The sequence below is a fragment of the Acipenser ruthenus genome, chromosome 13 (assembly GCF_902713425.1).
Source record: "Acipenser ruthenus chromosome 13, fAciRut3.2 maternal haplotype, whole genome shotgun sequence".
In the NCBI taxonomy this organism is placed as follows: Eukaryota; Metazoa; Chordata; class Actinopteri; order Acipenseriformes; family Acipenseridae; genus Acipenser; species Acipenser ruthenus.
In genome coordinates, this window is record NC_081201.1 from 39,893,272 (window position 1) to 39,916,055 (window position 22,784).

General features: G+C 44.7%; 2 protein-coding genes across 2 annotated transcripts in view; one reads left to right on the top strand and one right to left on the bottom strand.

Moving 5' to 3' along the window:
• The first annotated feature begins 5,210 nt into the window (after positions 1-5,210).
• The window catches only part of LOC131696612 (Kv channel-interacting protein 2-like), a 66,955-nt gene continuing 49,381 nt past the window's right edge, over positions 5,211-22,784 (top strand). The window contains exon 1 of the mRNA XM_058985422.1: positions 5,211-5,523. Within this exon, the coding sequence (XP_058841405.1) occupies positions 5,451-5,523 (73 nt within the window). The 5' untranslated portion in view covers positions 5,211-5,450. The remainder of the gene's footprint in view (positions 5,524-22,784) is intronic.
• LOC131696926 (zinc finger and SCAN domain-containing protein 29-like) lies at positions 10,277-16,044 on the bottom strand. The gene is made up of 2 exons (XM_058985421.1): positions 14,359-16,044; positions 10,277-10,604 (listed from the first exon to the last, which is right to left on the bottom strand). Exons 1-2 carry the CDS (start codon positions 15,344-15,346, stop codon positions 10,594-10,596), a joined length of 999 nt encoding a protein of 332 aa, XP_058841404.1. The 5' UTR covers positions 15,347-16,044; the 3' UTR covers positions 10,277-10,593.

A 22,784-nucleotide genomic window follows, 5' to 3' on the forward strand; every position in this document is an offset into this window, starting at 1 on the left:
ACAGAAAGAGATTATTGCAGTGCCCATTGGAAAACACATCCTGTAATTACAGAAAGAGATTATTGCAGTGCCCATTGGAAAACACATCCTGTAATTACAGTAAGAGATTATTGCAGTGCCCATTGGAAACCACATCCTGTAATTACAGAAAGATTATTGCAGTGCCCATTGGAAACCACATCCTGTAATTACAGTATGGGATTATTGCAGTGACCACTGGAAACCACATCCTGTAATTACAGTAAGAAATTATTGCAGTGACCACTGGAAAACACATCCTGTAATTACAGAAAGAGATTATTGCAGTGCCCATTGGAAACCACATCCTGTAATTACAGAAAGATTATTGCAGTGCCCATTGGAAACCACATCCTGTAATTACAGAAAGAGATTATTGCAGTGCCCATTGGAAAACACATCCTGTAATTACAGTAAGAGATTATTGCAGTGCCCATTGGAAACCACATCCTGTAATTACAGAAAGAGATTATTGCAGTGCCCATTGGAAACCACATCCTGTAATTACAGAAAGAGATTATTGCAGTGCCCATTGGAAACCACATCCTGTAATTACAGAAAGAGATTATTGCAGTGCCCATTGGAAAACACATCCTGTAATTACAGTAAGAGATTATTGCAGTGCCCATTGGAAACCACATCCTGTAATTACAGAAAGAGATTATTGCAGTGACCACTGGAAAACACATCCTGTAATTACAGAAAGAGATTATTGCAGTGCCCATTGGAAACCACATCCTGTAATTACAGTAAGAGATTATTGCAGTGTCCATTGGAAACCACATCCTGTAATTACAGAAAGATTATTGCAGTGCCCATTGGAAACCACATCCTGTAATTACAGAAAGAGATTATTGCAGTGCCCATTGGAAACCACATCCTGTAATTACAGAAAGATTATTGCAGTGCCCATTGGAAACCACATCCTGTAATTACAGAAAGAGATTATTGCAGTGCCCATTGGAAACCACATCCTGTAATTACAAAAAGAAATTATTGCAGTGCCCATTGGAAACCACATCCTGTAATTACAGTAAGAGATTATTGCAGTGCCCATTGGAAACCACATCCTGTAATTACAGAAAGAGATTATTGCAGTGCCCATTGGAAACCACATCCTGTAATTACAGTAAGAGATTATTGCAGTGCCCATTGGAAACCACATCCTGTAATTACAGAAAGAGATTATTGCAGTGCCCATTGGAAAACACATCCTGTAATTACAGTAAGAGATTATTGCAGTGCCCATTGGAAACCACATCCTGTAATTACAGAAAGAGATTATTGCAGTGACCACTGGAAAACACATCCTGTAATTACAGAAAGAGATTATTGCAGTGCCCATTGGAAACCACATCCTGTAATTACAGTAAGAGATTATTGCAGTGTCCATTGGAAACCACATCCTGTAATTACAGAAAGATTATTGCAGTGCCCATTGGAAACCACATCCTGTAATTACAGAAAGAGATTATTGCAGTGCCCATTGGAAACCACATCCTGTAATTACAAAAAGAAATTATTGCAGTGCCCATTGGAAACCACATCCTGTAATTACAGAAAGAGATTATTGCAGTGCCCATTGGAAACCACATCCTGTAATTACAGTAAGAGATTATTGCAGTGCCCATTGGAAACCACATCCTGTAATTACAGAAAGAGATTATTGCAGTGCCCATTGGAAACCACATCCTGTAATTACAGAAAGAGATTATTGCAGTGCCCATTGGAAACCACATCCTGTAATTACAGAAAGAGATTATTGCAGTGACCACTGGAAAACACATCCTGTAATTACAGAAAGAGATTATTGCAGTGCCCATTGGAAACCACATCCTGTAATTACAGAAAGAGATTATTGCAGTGTCCATTGGAAACCACATCCTGTAATTACAGAAAGATTATTGCAGTGCCCATTGGAAACCACATCCTGTAATTACAGAAAGAGATTATTGCAGTGCCCATTGGAAACCACATCCTGTAATTACAAAAAGAAATTATTGCAGTGCCCATTGGAAACCACATCCTGTAATTACAGAAAGAGATTATTGCAGTGCCCATTGGAAACCACATCCTGTAATTACAGTAAGAGATTATTGCAGTGTCCATTGGAAACCACATCCTGTAATTACTACACTAATATCAGTAAGAGGTTATTTTGGTTGTTCTCAGGTTCAGTCTCCTTATGGGAAATAGACATAGCAATTCTAGTCTCTGATGGGAAACTGAAGAGAGCATCTCTTTAAGAAAGAACAATAACCCTCCACATTCCCTCTGGGAACTGAAGACACAAATTAAACTCCCAGATTCCAAGAACCCCTACTGGCTTTCCAGACGACTTTTGTTTGAAACTTTAGACAAGCAATGAATTCTCGCCTCTGCTGGTGCTTTAAATGAAGCCCCATAATGTGCCTGGAATGGAGTTGCAATTGAACACTGTGAGCCCTGATGCTGCAGCTGCTGCTGTGGGACCAGCGTGCTCCACAGAACAGAGGGGGTCACGATAATGAATGTAAGCTGGTGAAGAAGTGTGTGTGTGTGTGCATGTGTCTGTGTCACACAGTGTGTGCAATTAACAGGATTCGTCATGTGTTTATGTGTGGCAGCAGCCTAGCCTTTTATTATTATTATTATTATTATTATTATTATTATTATTATTATTATTATTAGTAGTAGTAGTAGTATTATTAGCATTATTATCACGAACAAGAGACACAGTAGAGTTCTCTCCATCAGAAGTGCAGAAGCGCTTGATGTGAACAAGTGTTCTAGAACACAAAGGTATGTTCTGTTTGTATTTATTTAGTAAAGATACAGTGTGACCATCAATTGCACCGAATATTATTCCCTGGGACAGGGATGTAGTGGAGGAGCACGCCCTCTGTATGTGACACACATATGTAGCACACGTAGCGTGCAATGGGCCCTGTAGGTCACAGTCATGCACGTTATTATCACACTGATATGAGACCTCTAACAGCGGTGGTGAGAATCACACAAGGTTAATGAACCCTAACTTGTGCTGTTAATTGATTACGCTTTTTAATGATTAAACCCATTTAATTCTATTTATGTCCTGACATATTACTTTTGAAAGCGACCCTATTGTTCTGACTCAAAGGGTCCCTAATGCAGAGCAGTCTGGCAGCTCTTCAGAGCAATCACGCTGAGGCGGGATCCTTGTGGAGCTGCAGCTGCTGTTTATTTGAAACGGAAACACCGCAGATACATAATAAGCAAAAACTTCACATTCATTCTATGAATTTGGATGACAGAATATCATTTGCTCTTCACTTCAGCTGTCCCACTCGTTTGCACGGCTGCTAATTCTGGCTTTTAATAGTGATTCTGAGTATGAAATCACATGCCCTCAAACTAATCAAAAAGCACAGGCTCTGTGGAGCTTTCACACACCTCACACGCTTTCAGGAAACACAGTTCCTTATTTCATTTATTATAACGCACTATGTTGACCTTAATATTTTGCAGATGTATCCTCAAATATTTGACCTTATTATTTTTGAATACATTTTGCTTGTGTTCATGGTTTTCCAGTAAGCGTGCTATCAGAATGCTCTCTTTGTGGGATAGACAGAGAAACCCAGACAGCTTCATGTGAGTGTGTTTCACTGAAATCTAGTCTCCTGAAACCAAGTTCTAAGCCACAAATTGGCTTCTTTGTGTCCTCTCAGTTTAAGAGTGCAGTTAGCCTCTTCAGTGTATTTAGAGACGTCTTTCTCTTAAGTACAATTACACAGCTGCTCGGATTTCATTATTTAAACAGTATTGTGATCGGCCACATATGAGATCAATTGAATTGACCTCCTAGTGACCAAAACACTAAATCTGGGTGGATATTATCACAAGCATGCAGTATGCAGAGAGCCCCGGGCAGCAATGGGCTTCATACAACGATGTGACTGAAAGGACGGCGGGGATTATATTGTAACTGTAACTGATGTATTTCTGTATGCGTGTATTGGTGTATTTAGCTAAGATTCCAGGTTCTGTCAAACCTGCTGGCTTTATCTGGTGTTGATATTTAAATGCCAGCTCCTGCGTGTTTTATTGCAGGTGTTCCGCTCTCCCAGGATCCGCTGTGAAAATGGGATTTTGAAAGCGCTGCAGAGCGAGGCTGAGCCTGCCAATGCGCTCTTATGAAACAACGTTCGAGTGGATGTAGCGCTGAGACACAAAGTAACGGCTGACCAGTAACTTCGATAGAAGGGAGAGAGAGAGGCAGAGAGCGAGAGAGCAACAATAGAGAGAGAATCTACTGTAATGATACGCTTGTGAAACGAATGTCAGAATAAACCTCTTTGATAGAGTTGCACAGTGGAGCGATCAGTAGAGAAAAACCACGCAAAGACAGCAGCAACTAAGAGGACCTCTACACTATACCGTATTTACATTCTAGGCAGCGTGTCCATCATCATCATCATCATCATCATCATCATCATCATCATCATCATCATCATCATCATCATCATCATCATCATCATCATCATCATCATCATCATCATCATCATCATCATCATCATCATCATCATCATCAGCAGCAGCAGCAGCAGCAGCAGCAGCAGCAGCAGCAGCAGCAGTGTGGAGTAGTGGTTAGGGCTCTGGACTCTTGACTGGAGGGTCGTATGTTCAATCCCAGGTGGGGACACTGCTGTTGTACCCTTGAGCAAGGTACTTTACCTAGATTGCTCCAGTAAAAACCCAACTGTATAAATGGGTAGGCTAATTGTATGTAAAAATAATGTGATGTCTTGTAACAATTGAAAACCACCCTGGATAAGGGCGTCTGCTAATTAATAAAGGCTGACATTGTTATTTTGTAAAGGTTTGCAGTATTAGTTCACCTCATGCCCGTGAGGTGAACACCAGGACATTCAGGTGTTGTGCAGGCGTGTGATAGACAAGCGCGCACACACACACACACCTGCCACAGAGGTGAGCTTGAACAACCTCGCACAACAGCTACTGGAGCGGCCGGAACACACGTTACACGAACACACGTTACTGTCAGAAAGCACGGTCTCACTTTACAGTTAATAGGATAATACACTTTGCTGTGTATACCCTGCAGTATTTTGAGATTTTTCGAAGTCAAAGCTTCTTAAACACACACACACACACACACACACACACACACACACACACACACACACACACACACACACACACACACACACACACACACACACAGGATTAGAAAGAGTCGGCGCAGCGCATTGACACTGTGCATTAAAGGACCGATGCGAAGCAAGAGAGAACCAGGGGATCGTACAAATAATAATAAATAATAATAATACTCAATCTATTTGGGAAAGCCGCTGATGCCCGTGAAGCTGAAGCGAGGAAAGTGCTTCACAGACTCGGGATAAAAGGCATTCTTTTCGTTTATTTCGTAATTTATACACGAGTTCGAGATGAAAGGAAAAAACAGAAAACAGAATCTGTCAGACGCCAGAGAAGTGGACGGTTCGTATGACCAGCTCACTGGTGAGTACAACACATATTTATACATAGAAAAGTACAATATCCTTTTTTAACACGGTCATTTATTTTACCCTACAAAAAAAAAAGTGAAATCTGAAAATAGTTTTAATGCCTGTTTTCAAATGTATCTATAGCTCAGTGAACAAAAGTTAAGCAAATATTGAGTTGGTTTGTTAGGGCGTACAGAAGAGGATATTGGAACTGCCATTTGAAATGCTTGCATGCGGAATGAATTGTTCACAAGATCATTGTGGATTGTTTTGCTGACCTGGCTTATTATGAAGTTTACTGAAACGGTACAGCAGTGTTGCATTCAGAGGTGTCTGTTTGTTTTATATAACGGCCTTTTGTTAGGTCCATTTAGCAGTACACACGCTTTATAATATCCGCTCAGAGTCAGGGTCTCTTCTCAAGTGTATGAGTCTATAGAGATTTCTTTTTTTAGGTCCATTAGCAGTGCACACGCTTTATAATAACCACTCAGAGTCAGGGTCTCTTCTCAAGTGTATGCGTCTTGATATGATGTTTTTATCGTTGTAGATCTGCTGTTGGTTGTATTGCCTGTCCTTTGTTTGTGGCTTTTACTGTCAGGTACCACTTTACTAAGCAGCCTATGAAGCGTTTAGTATTGACTTATTCATGTTTAAAACACACCTGAGGTTTTGCGTGCTAGAATGCATTATTAATGATCTATATCAAGATTGTATCCTATTTAAATGATAACTCCAGCGATGTGTAATAGATTTGGAGTTGGTCTGTGTTGAAATGTGATTTGTATTCACACCCTGGTAAAGCATGAAGGAATAGATTATTAGGGGTATGGCTCAGTCTGTTGTCACGCCAGAGAGGACTGTGTAAAAGCTTTATTTTTTCTCAATGAAGAAAAGACCAATGAAATGTCAATTTTCACTAATTGTTAGTGGCAACCCAGGCGGATGATTTTAATAAAGACAGCAATCCTGCAACCCTTCCCTCAGGTGTGTGCTTTCTGCTCTTCAGCCAGCTCAATAGCAGTAATGGTAATAGCAGTACATGGATGGATGTGATGGATTTTGTATATAATGGGTTCAATATGAAACTACAAGAGTTCTAATAGAATTATTTGGATTCCACTGGTAGAATGCTGGAATGCTCAACGTTCAGTATTGAAGCCTGTGTAATCTTGCTGATCTACTGTATAGAAGCTCATTTTACTGATTCATGACATAAACCCTCCAGCATACCTCCTGTTTTGCTCCATGTCAGTCCCCTCAGCGTCTCAATGTGCCTGCTCCATGTACACTTCTATAATGGGCTTCTTCATGGTTTCTCTGTGTGTTTGCCCATGGTGGTGCTGATCATTCCTTTGTCTCATAAGAACCGTATTGTTGCCCTTGGACCATAAAAACAGAAATGAAGGCATTCGATTGGATTTTACTGAAACAGTTGAGTGACATTCAGGCACTAATAAAAATGAACCTCAAATAAACAAATCTGCTCTAAGAGAATGATTAGAGAGTAGGGAGCGGGCTTGCCAGTAGTGAGGCTTTGTGTTTCTAATCCATTATTCAGAGTTATTTTCAGCATTGTCAGCCCTAGACCCCCAGTATCCATCAGGGTAGAGCCCAGCTACTTACTGCACTGAAACCTGATTAAATAATAATTATTATTAATTTCTTAGCAGACACCCTTATCCAGGGTGACTTACAATTGTTACAAGTTATCACATTATTTTTACATACAATTACCCATTTATACAGTTGGGTTTTTACTGGAGCAATCTAGGTAAAGTACCTTGCTCAAGGGTACAGCAGCAGTGTCCCCCACCTGGGATTGAACCCACGACCCTCCGGTCAAGAGTCTAGAGCCCTAACCACTACTCCACACAGGGAGATGCTCACACAGTGCTCTGCTTGCATGTCTCTGAAACTCTGATTATATAATAGCAGGGAGATGCTCACACAGGGCTCTGCTTGCATGTCTCTGAAACCCTGATTATATAATAGCAGGGAGATGCTCACACAGGGCTCTGCTTGCATGTCTCTGAAACTCTGATTATATAATAGCAGGGAGATGCTCACACAGGGCTCTGCTTGCATGTCTCTGAAACCCTGATTATATAATAGGAGGGAGATGCTCACACAGGGCTCTGCTTGCATGTCTCTGAAACCCTGATTAAATAATAGCAGGCAGATGCTCACACAGGGCTCTGCTTGCGTTTAGCCAGCCCTCCTTGCATATACAGTGTACAGCAGGATATTGAGGAGGCAGCAGCAGCACCCGCGGATCATGGAATAAGTGCTGATGCAGTGGAAGGGCATGAGGGCTGCATTGGTTAAGTACCCGGGAGTGTTCTCATTGAGATTTGCTACATCTGTCTCATCTGGGAAGGTCCTTGTGCCTCCTTTAATGGGCGAGTGTGTTTTATCTGGAGGGAAGTCGGACAGTTAAATCATGATCTGGGATACTGGAACTGTTGTCTCTCTCTCTCTAGCTTTTCTAATAGTACAATAAACGTGGGCTTACTTTACTGTAAACATAAACATTTTTAACATTAGTGAATATTTTAGAATTGAAGTTATGGATGTGGGCAGCTCCATCCAGTTAGTCAAATTAGTGCAACTTCATAAAGTCCAATTAAACCTGCTGAATAATGTGACGTTAACATATTGAATTACACACCGCTTTGTAGTTTTCCAAAAATGTAACGAAAAATGTGACATTTCAAAATCTAACATGTATGATGTTAAATAAAATATCTAAATTATGTTCATATCATTTTTATTTTTAATTATGTTTCAATCCTGAAATTGTAGGTGATACAAAATTTTTGGCCATAGCTGTACATCAACATCATGTGTAAAGTTACTTCTTACAAGATCTCAATAGGAGAAACACCCGTGCTTAGTAAAATATTCATGTGAAAGCAGCCTTGGTTCATTGAGCACCAGCAAGTGATAGTACCTGAATATACAGATGAATCTAGCAGCCCTTCCCATGGGATACAGCAGGGAGTGAAGGGAGCTGATTCCCTCATAGAGTCTCGTCTCACTCCAGTACTTCCTCAAAGAAAAGTTGTTTGTTTTAGTTTGGTTCTGCAAAATAATTTTGAGTTTGGCTTAAATGTTTCAAACCCTGAATAAATGTTTTAATCATTTCGATTTGAATATCCTGCTCTGTAAATCTCCCATCTTCCCAAATCTCTCTGAATTCTATTCCCCAGGTAGCATTTATTTTGTTTCCAGGAACATTTAAATTGGTCTTTGAATAGTAAGCTACAAAAGAAAGACAAAAACCTGAAACTGCAGTGCTGTGATTGAAGGCAGTCCTGGAATGCTGCAGTGCTGTGATTGAAGGCAGTCCTGGAATGCTGCAGTGCTGTGATTGAAGGCAGTCCTGGAATGCTGCAGTGCTGTGATTGAAGGCAGTCCTGGAATGCTGCAGTGCTGTGATTGAAGGCAGTCCTGGAATGCTGCAGTGCTGTGATTGAAGGCAGTCCTGGAATGCTGCAGTGCTGTGATTGAAGGCAGTCCTGGAATGCTGCAGTGCTGTGATTGAAGGCAGTCCTGGAATGCTGCAGTGCTGTGATTGAAGGCAGTCCTGGAATGCTGCAGTGCTGTGATTGAAGGCAGTCCTGGAATGCTGAAGTGAAAGCTTGGGCTCTGAAGCTGACCATCGTAATTGAATCTGCATTAGAGCTCTCTTCAGTAGGGCAACTAATCACTCTCAGGGACTGGGGAGAGGGAGAGGGAGAGGGAGAGGGGGAAGGGGAAGGGGAGGGGGAAGGGGAGGGGGAAGGGGAGAGGGAGGGGGAGGGGAAGGGGAGGGGGAAGGGGAGAGGGAGGGGGAGGGGAAGGGGGAGGGGGAGGGGGAAGGAGAGGGATAGGGAGAGGGAGGGGGGAGGGGGGAGGGGGAAGGGGAGGGGGAGAGGGAGAGAGGCAGCGTGAGGCTGTGACAGCTTTCCTGTGCTCCAGTCCAGACCTGCTAATGAGTGTGTTCAAGTGAACTGGTGGGTGTTTCTTTTGTATTGTTAATAAGTGTAGCTCGAGGGGGTGAATCTCTGTGGGCAGAGTCTAACAAATTCATTGTATAATTCAAATGAAACGAAACCAAACTATTTGTCATACTGTGCCGGTGTCATTGCAGCCATGTGTTTTATTGATCCGCTGCCATGCATCTTGTAGAATTCAGCTTGTATGTTCTGAGCTCCAGTTCGTCCTCTAGACCAGATACCTGGGAAACGATCAGGAGAATAGTCTTGTCCTGTCTGTCTGGGATAGTGTCCTCAAGCCTGGTGCAGTCTATACTGCAATGTGTTGGGGCCCCAGTTTGTGCAATCGCTGTTATTGGCTTATTGCAGTAATGAAGTGTATCTGGTGGCAATGTCATTGCTTATACAGCCAGTCAGTTAGACCGGTCATCAGGGACAGTGCCTCAGCACACGGCTCTTACAAACTGCTTGCTTGTTGTTACTGTGGGGAGTGTGGAGGTTTAAATTGATACTAAAGTGTTTATTTGAGATGCCACTTCACCCTTGAAAAGATGATATATTCTTCCTGAGTTCCCCTGACTGCAGAGCTCTCTCCCCAGCATTGAGATTCCCTTGGAATTGAGCCCCATCTTCTCCTGGGTTCCTCTAGCATCACAGCCAGTCCTGGTGCTCTCTTTACAGACAGATCTCTGGAGACACGCATACTGAAAAGGGATCTTCAGCATTATTTTGTAGTTTAGCAGCAGAAACATAAAGCAGTTGGTTATTCATTTTTATACCTTGTGAACAGGATGTGAGTGGTGATAATAAAGGCAATGTCCAGACCAGAGTTCTCCCAAAAACGTCTGTGTTTTTAATGTCAATAATTGCAATAAATAATAATAATAAACCCCCCCCCTTTTCCCAGCGATGGTATCGGGGGGAACACGGCAGGGTTACAGTCCTTAATAACAAAAGAATGACACTCCTGAACCACAATCCTCCGTGCACGAAACTGTGCTCTTTCTTCCGGGGTCGTGGTGAGTGCTGGTGCTGTGCTGTGTTGTGCTGTGAGGGACGTGCTCCGGGTCTAATGCTGGCTCCGCGGCTGCAGCTCCCGACTCTCACTCCTCCTCTGATAACGACACAAAAAAACAATAACAAACACACAGAATATCGTCATCAGCGCAAGGGGCGTACTAACGTAGCTGCTTCCCCTTTTGTACCCAGAACCTCATCCCTGCAAGCAACCCGTTGCCATGGTTTCTCCACTAGGGGCTCGCCCCGCAGCTGATTGCAATGGAATCCTTCCAGGTACATGCAACTACGCGCTCCCCCTAATATGGTCACCTTCCGGTTTCTGCCTACCGTCAAGGCAGTCCATCTAGGAGGAAGCATACGATCCACCTTACCAAGCGCCTTCTTTGGTCGGGAGGGAGATTTACAGTTTGAATTCTTTCTCTCTCTGTCACACATCTCACCCCTCAGAGTGATGCCGAAGGCACACTCGGCCAATTCTAAGTTCCCCAATGGGCCCCCCTCCCTTGAAAAAAAATCTGCATTTTGATGCTCCTTACCCGCACGATGTTTCACTGTATAGTGGAAGGGTTGCAGCGCCAGATACCACCGAGTTATCCGAGCGTTATTGTCCTTCATCGTATGCAACCACCTTAAAGGAGCATGATCAGTGACAAGAGTGAAAGAACGCCCCAGCAAGTAATAACGAAGGGCATGAGTGGCCCATTTGATGGCCAAACACTCCTTCTCAATGACGGAGTAGTTAATCTCCCGTGGAGCCAATTTTTTGCTCATGTAAATAATCGGGTGTTCTACCCCGTCAACTTGCTGGGACAGGACCGCCCCCAGACCAATCTGGGAGGCATCGGTCTGGAGGATGAACTCCTTACTGAAATCTGGTGAAATAAGTGCTGGGGCCTGGCATAGTCTCCTCTTAATCGTGTCAAAGGCCCCCTGACACTCCCCTGTCCACTTAACTATTTTTGGAGCCGTCTTTTTGGTGAGCTCTACCAAGGGGTTAACTATGGTGGCATACTCGGGGATAAAGCGGCGATAATAGCCTGCTAACCCCAATAGTGATCTCACCTGCGGTTTGGTTCTCGGGATCGCCGTCTCCACTAGAGCCTGGACTTTAGAAGCGATCGGCTTTACCCGCCCATTACCCATAAGGAAGCCAAGATACTGGGTTTCTTGTTTGCCGAATGCACACTTGCCCAGGTTAGCCGTCAGCCCCGCCTCCCTCAGAGACTGTAGGACGGCCGAAAGTCTAATAATATGCTCTCTCCAGGTAGAGCTGAAAATCACCACGTCATCAATGTATGCAGCGGCATACTGCTGATGGGGCGCTAGGACCTGGTCCATCAGTCTCTGAAAGGTGGCCGGGGCTCCATGCAACCCAAAGGGCATGGTCTGGAAATGGAACAAGCCACCCGGGGTAGAGAAAGCAGTTTTCTCTTGCGAACTCTGGGTTAGTGGAATTTGCCAGTATCCCTTCGTCAGATCCAAAGTCGAAATCAACCGCGCTCCTCCCAGTCGGTCGAGGAGCTCGTCTACCCGAGGCATGGGATATGCATCAAACTTGGAGATGGCATTAACCTTTCTGAAATCCACGCAGAACCGAGTGGAGCCGTCCTTCTTAGGCACCATCACTATCGGGCTGCTCCACTCGCTCCGGGAAGGCTCAATGACTCCAAGCTCGAGCATATCCCTCACCTCCCGGCCAACGGCACCCCTGCGACTCTCCGGGATTCGATACGGTCTCTCTCGAACCCTGACACCTGCGGGAGTAATAATAGCATGTTCAATCATATTAGTTCTGCCAGGCAAGTCAGAAAAAACATCACCAAATTGTTTCACTAACCCACGGAGTTCACACTTCTGATCAGGAAGTAACTGTTCCCCCATCGGAATGTTAACTGTAGCTGGTGTACTGACAGAGGGACCAAAATCCTCTTCTATACTGTCATTGGCTATAAACAGGGCCTCCCTTTCATTGTAGGGTTTTAATAAATTAATATGGTAAATTTCAGTTTTGTTCCGGCGATCGGGTTGTCTGATTTCGTAGTTTACATTACCAATTGCCCGCATCACCTCATATGGTCCCTGCCACTTAGCGTATAGTTTAGACTCCGAAGTGGGAAGTAGCAGCAGTACCTTATCTCCTGGCCGAAAAGTCCGAATCCGTGCTTGTTTATTGTACTGCTGCTCTTGCCGATGCTGAGCCTGTTTTAAGTTCTCGTGTGCCAAATGACCAACCAATTGCAGGCGATCTCTCAACATAATTACATATTTCACTATGTTTTTAGCATCTTTATTTTGCTCCTCCCATCCTTCCTTTACAAGATCAAGGACCCCTCGTGGCTGTCTCCCGTACAGCAGCTCAAAGGGAGAAAACCCGGTCGAGCTCTGAGGCACCTCTCTCACTGCAAACATCAGGTAGGGAAGGAGTTTAGCCCAATGTTTTTGCTCCTGGTTGACAAACCGCCTCAGCATCTGCTTCAATGTCTGATTAAAACGTTCCACCAAACCATCCGATTGCGGGTGATAAACGGAGGTCCGAATGGATCGAATTTGTAATAATTTATACAGTTCCTTTAAACACCGTGACATAAAATTAGTTCCGTGATCAGTCAGAATTTCTTTGGGGATCCCTACTCTCGCTATGATCTGCACTAACTCTTTTGCAATCGCTAATGCACTAGTGGACCTCAATGGTACTGCCTCTGGATATCTGGTCGCGTAGTCCACCACTACTAAAATATGCGTATATCCACAGTCAGACTGGCTCAATGGGCCCACTATGTCCATTGCAATGCGTTCAAAGGGGATATTGATCAGGGGCAGTGGAACCAATGGGGCCGGGCGAACCCGCCCCGGCGCTACCTGTTGGCACTCTCTACAGGTTGCCACATACCGCTTCACCTCACTGTACACTCCCGCCCAGTAAAATCGAGCCAATATTCGTTCCTGAGTCTTTTCGCTACCTAAGTGGCCCGAACAAGGGACATCATGAGCCAACCGCATGATCTCATGTCGAAAAGACTGAGGAACGAGTAACTGTGTTACAGTCTGCCCTGTGCTCGGGGCTCGGGATACTCTATACAGCAAATGCCCAAGCACAATGTGGTGAGGGTATGTGAGCGGCCGATTGCCATCTACTTCCTTCCCCTCGATAGACCGAACCTGCCCCCAGAGGTTAGCCAGCGTAGGATCATTTTTTTGCTCGTACGCTAGATCAACATCTCGGTCCCAGACTTTCGGTATATCGAGCGGGGATATGGTAGCCTCAGCACTAGGGGTCTCAGTAACTCGGCCCGGTCGGTCACACTGGATCCCAATTCCCTTTCCCTGGCGTTTATCAGACGTGGAGGAGTCTCCTACCAAACCCCAACCTCGTGTCATTGATGCGCCCTCCCATTTTTCCACCCTTCTCTCTCGTTTAGTTTTTTTTGGGCGGAACCGAGAGGGGAACAGATCAGCATGCAGCGGAAAAATATCTCCAATAGTTTCCCCCGCTGCTCCTATGGTCTTACCGGAGACTGGCTCTACCTTTTGGTTTATAATTGTTTCGAAACATGGCCAGTCTCGACCTAAAATAACAGGGTATGGCAACCTTTTTGCCACCGCCACAATTACACGGCGGGTGTGACTACCAATGGTCACATCTAATTTAGTGAGGGGGTAGTCCTTGTTATCTCCATGGATACAGGAGATGACCACTAACCCACGTGACCACCAAGGTACCCCTTCTAAGAGAGTTTCCGAAATCAAGGTCTGACCACACCCAGAGTCCACTAATGCGTGGGTGCTCACATTACCAACCCGCACATCAACAATACAAGGTCCCTCCCAATCATTACCCCTGGACTTACCTGTCGCCGGTACCAAATAATGCGAAGCCGCACCACACTCCATTGCTGAGGGGCAATTCCGGGCAAGGTGGCCGACCCCATGGCACCGGTAACATTCCAGAGGGAGAGGCGCCCACGGAGCCTGATTGTCCCGCTGCCGACCTGACAGCGGGGAGGGGGCCCCTGTTCTACCCCAGCTGGGGGTTGACCTCGGCCTCCAGTGTTGTGGAGCGAGGCCACCCGTTGGGGAACGTGAGGGTGCTGGTCCAGACGTGAAGGGTGTGTGTGGGTGAAGGGGCCCAGGCCTTGGGCCCGCCATCCTGGGTCTGATGAAGGTCGGCGTGGGATGTATCGGGGTGGGCAGCGGTGTGGGCATAGAGTCCTCGTACCCCTCAGCCAACCTGACTGCGGCGTCCAGCGTGGTGGGCCGGTGCCGGCTGACCCAATTACTGGCTTCTGGCCCCAGCAACTGTATAAATTGTTCAATGGTGACAATCTCAGCCACCTCCTCTGCTGTGCGTTCACCAGGGCAGAGCCACCGGGTCACCTGGTCCACCAACTGCTGGGCCATTACTCGGGGTCGGACTCCTTCGGGGCGTTGGTACTCCCGGAACCGGCGGCGGTGCGTCTCCTCCGTGATGTCCAGTCGCTGAAGGATGGCTTTCTTTACCACATCATAATCCATGGCTTGTTCATGGGTTAAAGCGTGGTAGGCTGCCTGGGCTTCCCCGATCAGATTGGGTCCCAGCTGGGTAGCCCACCACTCCCGAGGCCATAGGGCTGCTGTCGCCTGCCTTTCAAAGGATGTTAAATAGGCCTCGGGATCATCCTCCAGCGACATCTTCACCACTTTAGGTTTCGGAGGCGCTACTGCTGGTTCGGCCACCGGTTCCCTCCTCTGGTTGGCCGCGAGGAACATGGCATTCATCCTCTCCATCACCGCTGCCAAGGTCTCTTCATGCCTCCGTGCCTGAGCCTCCATCATGGTGTTCAGTGCTGCAGGGTCCATTGTAAAATCCCGTTTCTGACACCACTTGTGAACAGGATGTGAGTGGTGATAATAAAGGCAATGTCCAGACCAGAGTTCTCCCAAAAACGTCTGTGTTTTTAATGTCAATAATTGCAATAAATAATAATAATAAACCCCCCCCCTTTTCCCAGCGATGGTATCGGGGGGAACACGGCAGGGTTACAGTCCTTAATAACAAAAGAATGACACTCCTGAACCACAATCCTCCGTGCACGAAACTGTGCTCTTTCTTCCGGGGTCGTGGTGAGTGCTGGTGCTGTGCTGTGTTGTGCTGTGAGGGACGTGCTCCGGGTCTAATGCTGGCTCCGCGGCTGCAGCTCCCGACTCTCACTCCTCCTCTGATAACGACACAAAAAAACAATAACAAACACACAGGCTCCGGCTGAATATCGTCATCAGCGCAAGGGGCGTACTAACGTAGCTGCTTCCCCTTTTGTACCCAGAACCTCATCCCTGCAAGCAACCCGTTGCCATGGTTTCTCCACTAGGGGCTCGCCCCGCAGCTGATTGCAATGGAATCCTTCCAGGTACATGCAACTACGCGCTCCCCCTAATATGGTCACCTTCCGGTTTCTGCCTACCGTCAAGGCAGTCCATCTAGGAGGAAGCATACGATCCACCTTACCAAGCGCCTTCTTTGGTCGGGAGGGAGATTTACAGTTTGAATTCTTTCTCTCTCTGTCACATACCTATTACAGCATAAGTTAAACAAATGAAAACCAAGGGAGGGCTTGCAGAAGACCCTATCTTCTTTGTTTTCTCAGTCATTTTGGACGCAGTGAGTAGGATTGAGATTGTGACACAGGACCTATGAAGTCTCCCCTATGACTATGAGATCAGCACTGTGTCCCCACTCTGTTTCTGGTTCTGGTTGTGAAATACAGACCCTGTACCACTGCCCCCCCCACCCCCCCCCCCACACACACACACCGCAGCCCCCCTCCACTCACACACTGCAGCCCCCCCCACACACACACCGCAGCCCCCCCCCCACACACACACCGCAGCCCCCCCCACACACACACCGCAGCCCCCCTCCACTCACACACTGCAGCCCCCCACACACACCGCAGCCCCCCACACACACCGCAGCCCCCCCCCCACACACACTTATGTATAGAATGTATGAGTGAGTGTTTAAAGCAGTTGGAAATAAGCGTTCAAGTATCTACTGTAATTTAGCATGTGATAAAGCAGTCAATCAGTACCTTCAAATGAAGATGTATTACTGTATTCACTTTGACAAAATGCATTCTCATACTGTGTTGATGCAATTTACATTGATATTTACTCCTCTGCTGCACCCAGAATGGGCATCCCTCTCTTTACTGCGTAACAAACCTGTATTTCCAAACTGCACTTGAGACAGGTGGGGTGAGTTACTGGAGCTCTGCAGGGTTGGTATGTGAGACAGGTGGGGTGAGTTACTGGAGCTCTGCAGGGTTGGTATATGAGACAGGTGGAGTGAGTTACTGGAGCTCTGCAGGGTTGATATATGAGACAGGTGGAGTGAGTTACTGGAGCTCTGCAGGGTTGGTATATGAGACAGGTGGGGTGATTCACTGGAGCTCTGCAGGGTTGGTATATGAGACAGGTGGGGTGATTCACTGGAGCTCTGCAGGGTTGGTATATGAGACAGGTGGGGTGAGTTACTGGAGCTCTGCAGGGTTGGTATATGAGACAGGTGGGGTGATTCACTGGAGCTCTGCAGGGTTGGTATATGAGACAGGTGGGGTGATTCACTGGAGCTCTGCAGGGTTGGTATATGAGACAGGTGGGGTGAGTCACTGGAGCTCTGCAGGGATGGTATATGAGACAGGTGGGGTGAGTTACTGGAGCTCTGCAGGGATGGTATATGAGACAGGTGGGGTGAGTTACTGGAGCTCTGCAGGGTTGGTATATGAGACAGGTGGGGTGAGTTACTGGAGCTCTGCAGGGTTGGTATATGAGACAGGTGGACACCCATGTCTTAACTGGATTCTGTGGGGCACAGTGCTGCTGCAGCTGCTGCAGGAGACTTTCAGAACTGAGGACATACATCTTACTAGATTTCCATTCACTTATCACTGGCACTGCATGCCCTTGCCAATATTTCAGGACAGGAACACCAGCAAAGCACACTGTGCAACCCAATTAACATGGGGGCTTATTAAAAGCTGATTCTGAATGCCAGAAGACAGAACTCTAGTAAGACAAATGTATATGCTTAAATAGATTGAATTACTGCAAGTGCGTTTCATCATGCTTCTGACATTAGGAATTACAAGTCATTTGAAGTGTAACAGGTTAATGATTCATTTTTGAAAAGTGATGTTCAGAGTTGCTAAAAATGGAATTGCATTGATTAAAAGCAACACTGGGAAATGAAGAGTGGTTTCCACTGTTGTGTGTTTCCAAGAGCAGTAACCTGCTGGAGTATGTGTGACTCCTCAGACGACCCTGTTTCTCAATGCTGTACTGATAAATAAAACACCAGCCTTGTGTCAAACTTCATTGCACATCACCCGCTAAATCCTAAGCTGTTAACACAACACAGCACAGCAAGCCTCTTGTATCTGGATAGCATTGTGAAGCGAGGCCCCTCCCACCTCCAAATCTTCCCAATGCCACTGAAATGAATCCTGTGTAACAACAACAAAAAACCAAGCCTTTAAAAACCAAACCTTTAAAAACCAAGCCTTTTAAAAACCAAGCCTTTAAAAACCAAGCCTTTAAAAACCAAGCCTTTAAAAACCAAGCCTTTTAAAAACCAAGCCTTTTAAAAACTGAGCCTTTAAAAACCAAGCCTTTACAAACCAAGCCTTTTAAAAACCAAGCCTTTAAAAACCAAGCCTTTAAAAACCAAGCCTTTTAAAAACCAAGCCTTTTAAAAACTGAGCCTTTAAAAACCAAGCCTTTAAAAACCAAGCCTTTTAAAAACCAAGCCTTTAAAAACCAAGCCTTTTAAAAACTGAGCCTTTTAAAAACTGAGCCTTTAAAAACCAAGCCTTTAAAAACCAAGCCTTTTAAAAACCAAGCCTTTAAAAACCAAGCCTTTTAAAAACTGAGCCTTTTAAAAACTGAGCCTTTAAAAACCAAGCCTTTAAAAACCAAGCCTTTTAAAACCAAGCCTTTAAAAACCAAGCCTTTAAAAACCAAGCCTTTAAAAACCAAGCCTTTTAAAAACCGAGCCTTTTAAAAACTGAGCCTTTTAAAAACTGAGCCTTTAAAAACCAAGCCTTTAAAAACCAAGCCTTTTAAAAACCAAGCCTTTTAAAAACTGAGCCTTTTAAAAACTGAGCCTTTAAAAACCAAGCCTTTAAAAACCGAGCCTTTTAAAACCACGCCTTTAAAAACCAGGCCTTTTAAAAACCAAGGCGAGCTTGGCTCATTAAGGACTGTGTTTCTCTTTATGAGGATCTCAGTGTATGACTGAAATACACACACATGTAGCTTTCACAGGTGCAAACATGTACACATGCAGCAGTGCAGTGATTAGGCTGCCTGTTACATAAGAAGCTGCTTTTGGATATTAAACACAAGAGGTAGGTGTTGATACTGCTGATTAACCCTGTGCTGGGCTGCACCCTTCCTGTTCTCTCATCATACAGACACGCACACTGGCACACACACTCACACTGACACACCACACACAAACACACTAACTCACACAGACACACACACACACACACACAGTCACTCACACTCACATACACACACACACAGTCACACAGACACACACACACACACACACAGTCACTCACACTCACATACACACACACACACACAGTCACACACAGTCACACAGACACACACACACACACACACAGTCACTCACACTCACATACACACACACACACAGTCACTCACACTCACATACACACACAGTCACACACAGTCACACACAGTCACACAGACACACACACACAGTCACTCACACTCACATACACACACACACAGTCACACACAGTCACACAGACACACACACACACACACAGTCACTCACACTCACATACACACACAGTCACACACAGTCACACACAGTCACACACACACACACACACAGTCACTCACACTCACATACACGCACAAACACTCACACTGACACACCACACACTCACTCACACAGACACACAGTCGCTCACACACACACACAGTCACTCGCACTCACACTCACACTCAGTCCGCTAGGGCAGCGTGTTGCAGGGGACAGGCTTGGGATTACACTCTGGAGTACCTGATGGATGTTCCCATTCTCAGAGGTTCATTTGAGGCCACAGAGATGCTTCTGAATCACCAGGATGTTGTGTTTGAAATAGAAAGCGATGCAAAGTGAATCTGAACAAGAGGCCTGCATTAAAAGAAATCCTATTTCATGTATTAACTCAGTTAATTTCATGTATTAACTGCATCTACGCCAGCTAGAGACTGGAAGCTTGCGCAGATGCAGAATCCTGTCCCGTCACCACTCTGTCACCCATCTCTTAGAGATGCTTTGAAGGAACACAGTATAGAGGATGCTTCTGTTCAGCGCAGTGCAGTGAAACGATCACATTCACTAGCAGTATGTTTTCCTATATCCTAGATGTTATAAGGTTCATAGAAATGCCATCCCATAAAATAAAAGCACAATAAGACTGCTTCTGCTTCTGCTTCTGCTTTCAGTAATTGTGTTCACCTTTTTTTACTTGGCATTCAGTAAGTAAATGACAATTTGTTTTGTGTTTTGTATTTTTGTTTTGTTTTTTGGTGTTAAATATTTCACTCTTCTTAAGTTATGCAGACCTTCCCGTAGGGAGCAGTTCAGCTGGTGAATGTGGGTGTGCTGAGAGTCTGTTCAGATCCTGTTTGAATGTGGGTGTGCTGAGAGTCTGTTCAGATCCTGTTTGAATGTGGGTGTGCTGAGAATCTGTTCAGATCCTGTTTGAATATGGGTGTGCTGAGAGTCTGTTCAGATCCTGTTTGAATGCGTGTGTGTGTGTGTGTGTGTTCAGATGCTGTTTGAATGTGTGTGTGTGTGTGTTCAGATCCTGTTTGAATGTGGGTGTGCTGAGAGTCTGTTCAGATCCTGTTTGAATGTGGGTGTGTGTGTTCAGATCCTGTTTGAATGTGTGTGTGTGTTCAGATCCTGTTTGAATATGGGTGTGCTGAGAGTCTGTTCAGATGCTGTTTGAATGTGTGTGTGTGTGTTCAGATGCTGTTTGAATGTGTGTGTGTGTGTTCAGATGCTGTTTGAATGTGGGTGTGCTGAGAGTCTGTTCAGATGCTGTTTGAATGTGTGTGTGTGTGTTCAGATCCTGTTTGAATGTGGGTGTGCTGAGAGTCTGTTCAGATGCTGTTTGAATGTGTGTGTGTGTGTTCAGATGCTGTTTGAATGTGTGTGTGTGTGTTCAGATGCTGTTTGAATGTGGGTGTGCTGAGAGTCTGTTCAGATGCTGTTTGAATGTGTGTGTGTGTGTTCAGATCCTGTTTGAATGTGTGTGTGCTGAGAGTCTGTTCAGATCCTGCTTGAATGTGTGTGTGTTCAGATCCTGTTTGAATGTGGGTGTGCTGAGAGTCTGTTCAGATCTTGTTTGAATGTATGTGTGCTGAGAGTCTGTTCAGATCCTGTTTGATTGTAGGGGTGTTCAGATCCTGTTTGAATGTGGGTGTGCTGAGAGTCTGTTCAGATCCTGTTTGAATATAGACAATAGGACAGAGAAGTAGCAATAGCCAGGGTCACGCTCACCATCTTGAGTATTGTTAACACTGGGCTTGCATCATAGGAGATAGGTACACTTCTGTAATACAATACTGCCCTCTTGAGAAAACCAAATGAAAGTTTATTTCAGAAGAAAATGAGCCTACTGGATAATTACTTTTATTATATACAAAGTTGTATTTTATAAACAGTGTTTTTCATATTTAAATGCACATTGACATTTTTTAATCTGAACATTTAAAATGAAACACACTCTTTTTAACATTTTATTTTTTAATTTCTGATAAATATTTCATCTTTTTACTTTCCAGGATTATTCAGATTTTGTGCTGCTGACTGGGAGGGACACTGGCAGTGCATTGCATTGCTTGTGGTGAATCACAGAGGCCGATTCCTCCAGCAAACTGCACTAACATACCGCTGTGTGAAATGGCAGAGTTTCTCATATCAGGCTACGACTCTTTGAAGGCTGAAAGTAACATTGTAACGTTTCATAGTTTCATGACTTCTTTTCAGAAAGAAAATGGTACAATGTATTTCAGAAGCTTCACGGCTGCAAACTATTTACAGGAAATCTTAATGAAGTCAATTTAAGAAACAAACTGAAGTAGACAGACCTTTTGGCCAATGTCTTCATCAGTGCTGTATGCAGATTTTTTAAAATTTTATTTATGCATTAGGATAAAAATCTCGCTAATCTTGTGATAATAATGCAGCAGATGCGTGGATGATTCACTCTTGTGATAATAATGCAGCAGATGCGTGGATGATTCACTCTTGTGATAATAATGCAGCAGATGCGTGGATGATTCAGTCTTGTGATAATAATGCAGCAGATGCGTGGATGATTCACTCTTGTGATAATAATGCAGCAGATGCGTGGATGATTCACTCTTGTGATAATAATGCAGCAGATGTGTGGATGATTCACTCGTGTGATAATAATGCAGCAGATGCGTGGATGATTCACTCTTGTGATAATAATGCAGCAGATGTGTGGATGATTCACTCTTGTGTTTTGTATTGTAGTCTTGGGATTGCCGTGACATTCTATTGCTTCCACTCCAAAAAAGGAAAGTCTGATTGTGGTCGAGACGTTATCAATGTGGGATCTCATGCAGAGAACCACGGGCTCCGTTCTCGTTCTAGTGACACTTTCTCTGCAGGTCAGACGCGCATCTTGCAGATTCAATTTCAGTTGTGCTCTTGAGGTTGTCATCGTTGTTTGGTGCTGCATGGTCTTTCATAGCAGGGTTACAGTGATAGATAGAGAGATTAGTAGGGGTCGCGAGTATAAAAGAGAAGATGTCTGAGGTTAATAAAACAAATCACAGCCATTCTTTTGGTTTGGTAGAGGAAACGGCAGTGTTAACAACTGTGTGCTGGAGCTCCTTCAGTTCATATGCAGAGGGCTTTACTAGCCAATAGTTAATGCACATTCAAACTGAACGTATGTATGGTAGGATTTCAATGTGAATAAATTCCTCCAAAGACCCAAATTAGATTTGCATTGGTACACAAGCACCTCCCCCACTCCCCACTAACTTCACGATATATTAGAAAGAGACACAAACTACCAGCACTGCCTTGACCCCAAGTTTGATTCAAGTATTACAGTTAATAGGGATATAAGGGAAATAGACGCAAAGTAGAGACAAAGCCATGCCTCACTGTAAGGGCATTGATTCAACACAAGTCTATTAAAAGCCATAATATTCTTATATTTTTCTCGTGCAC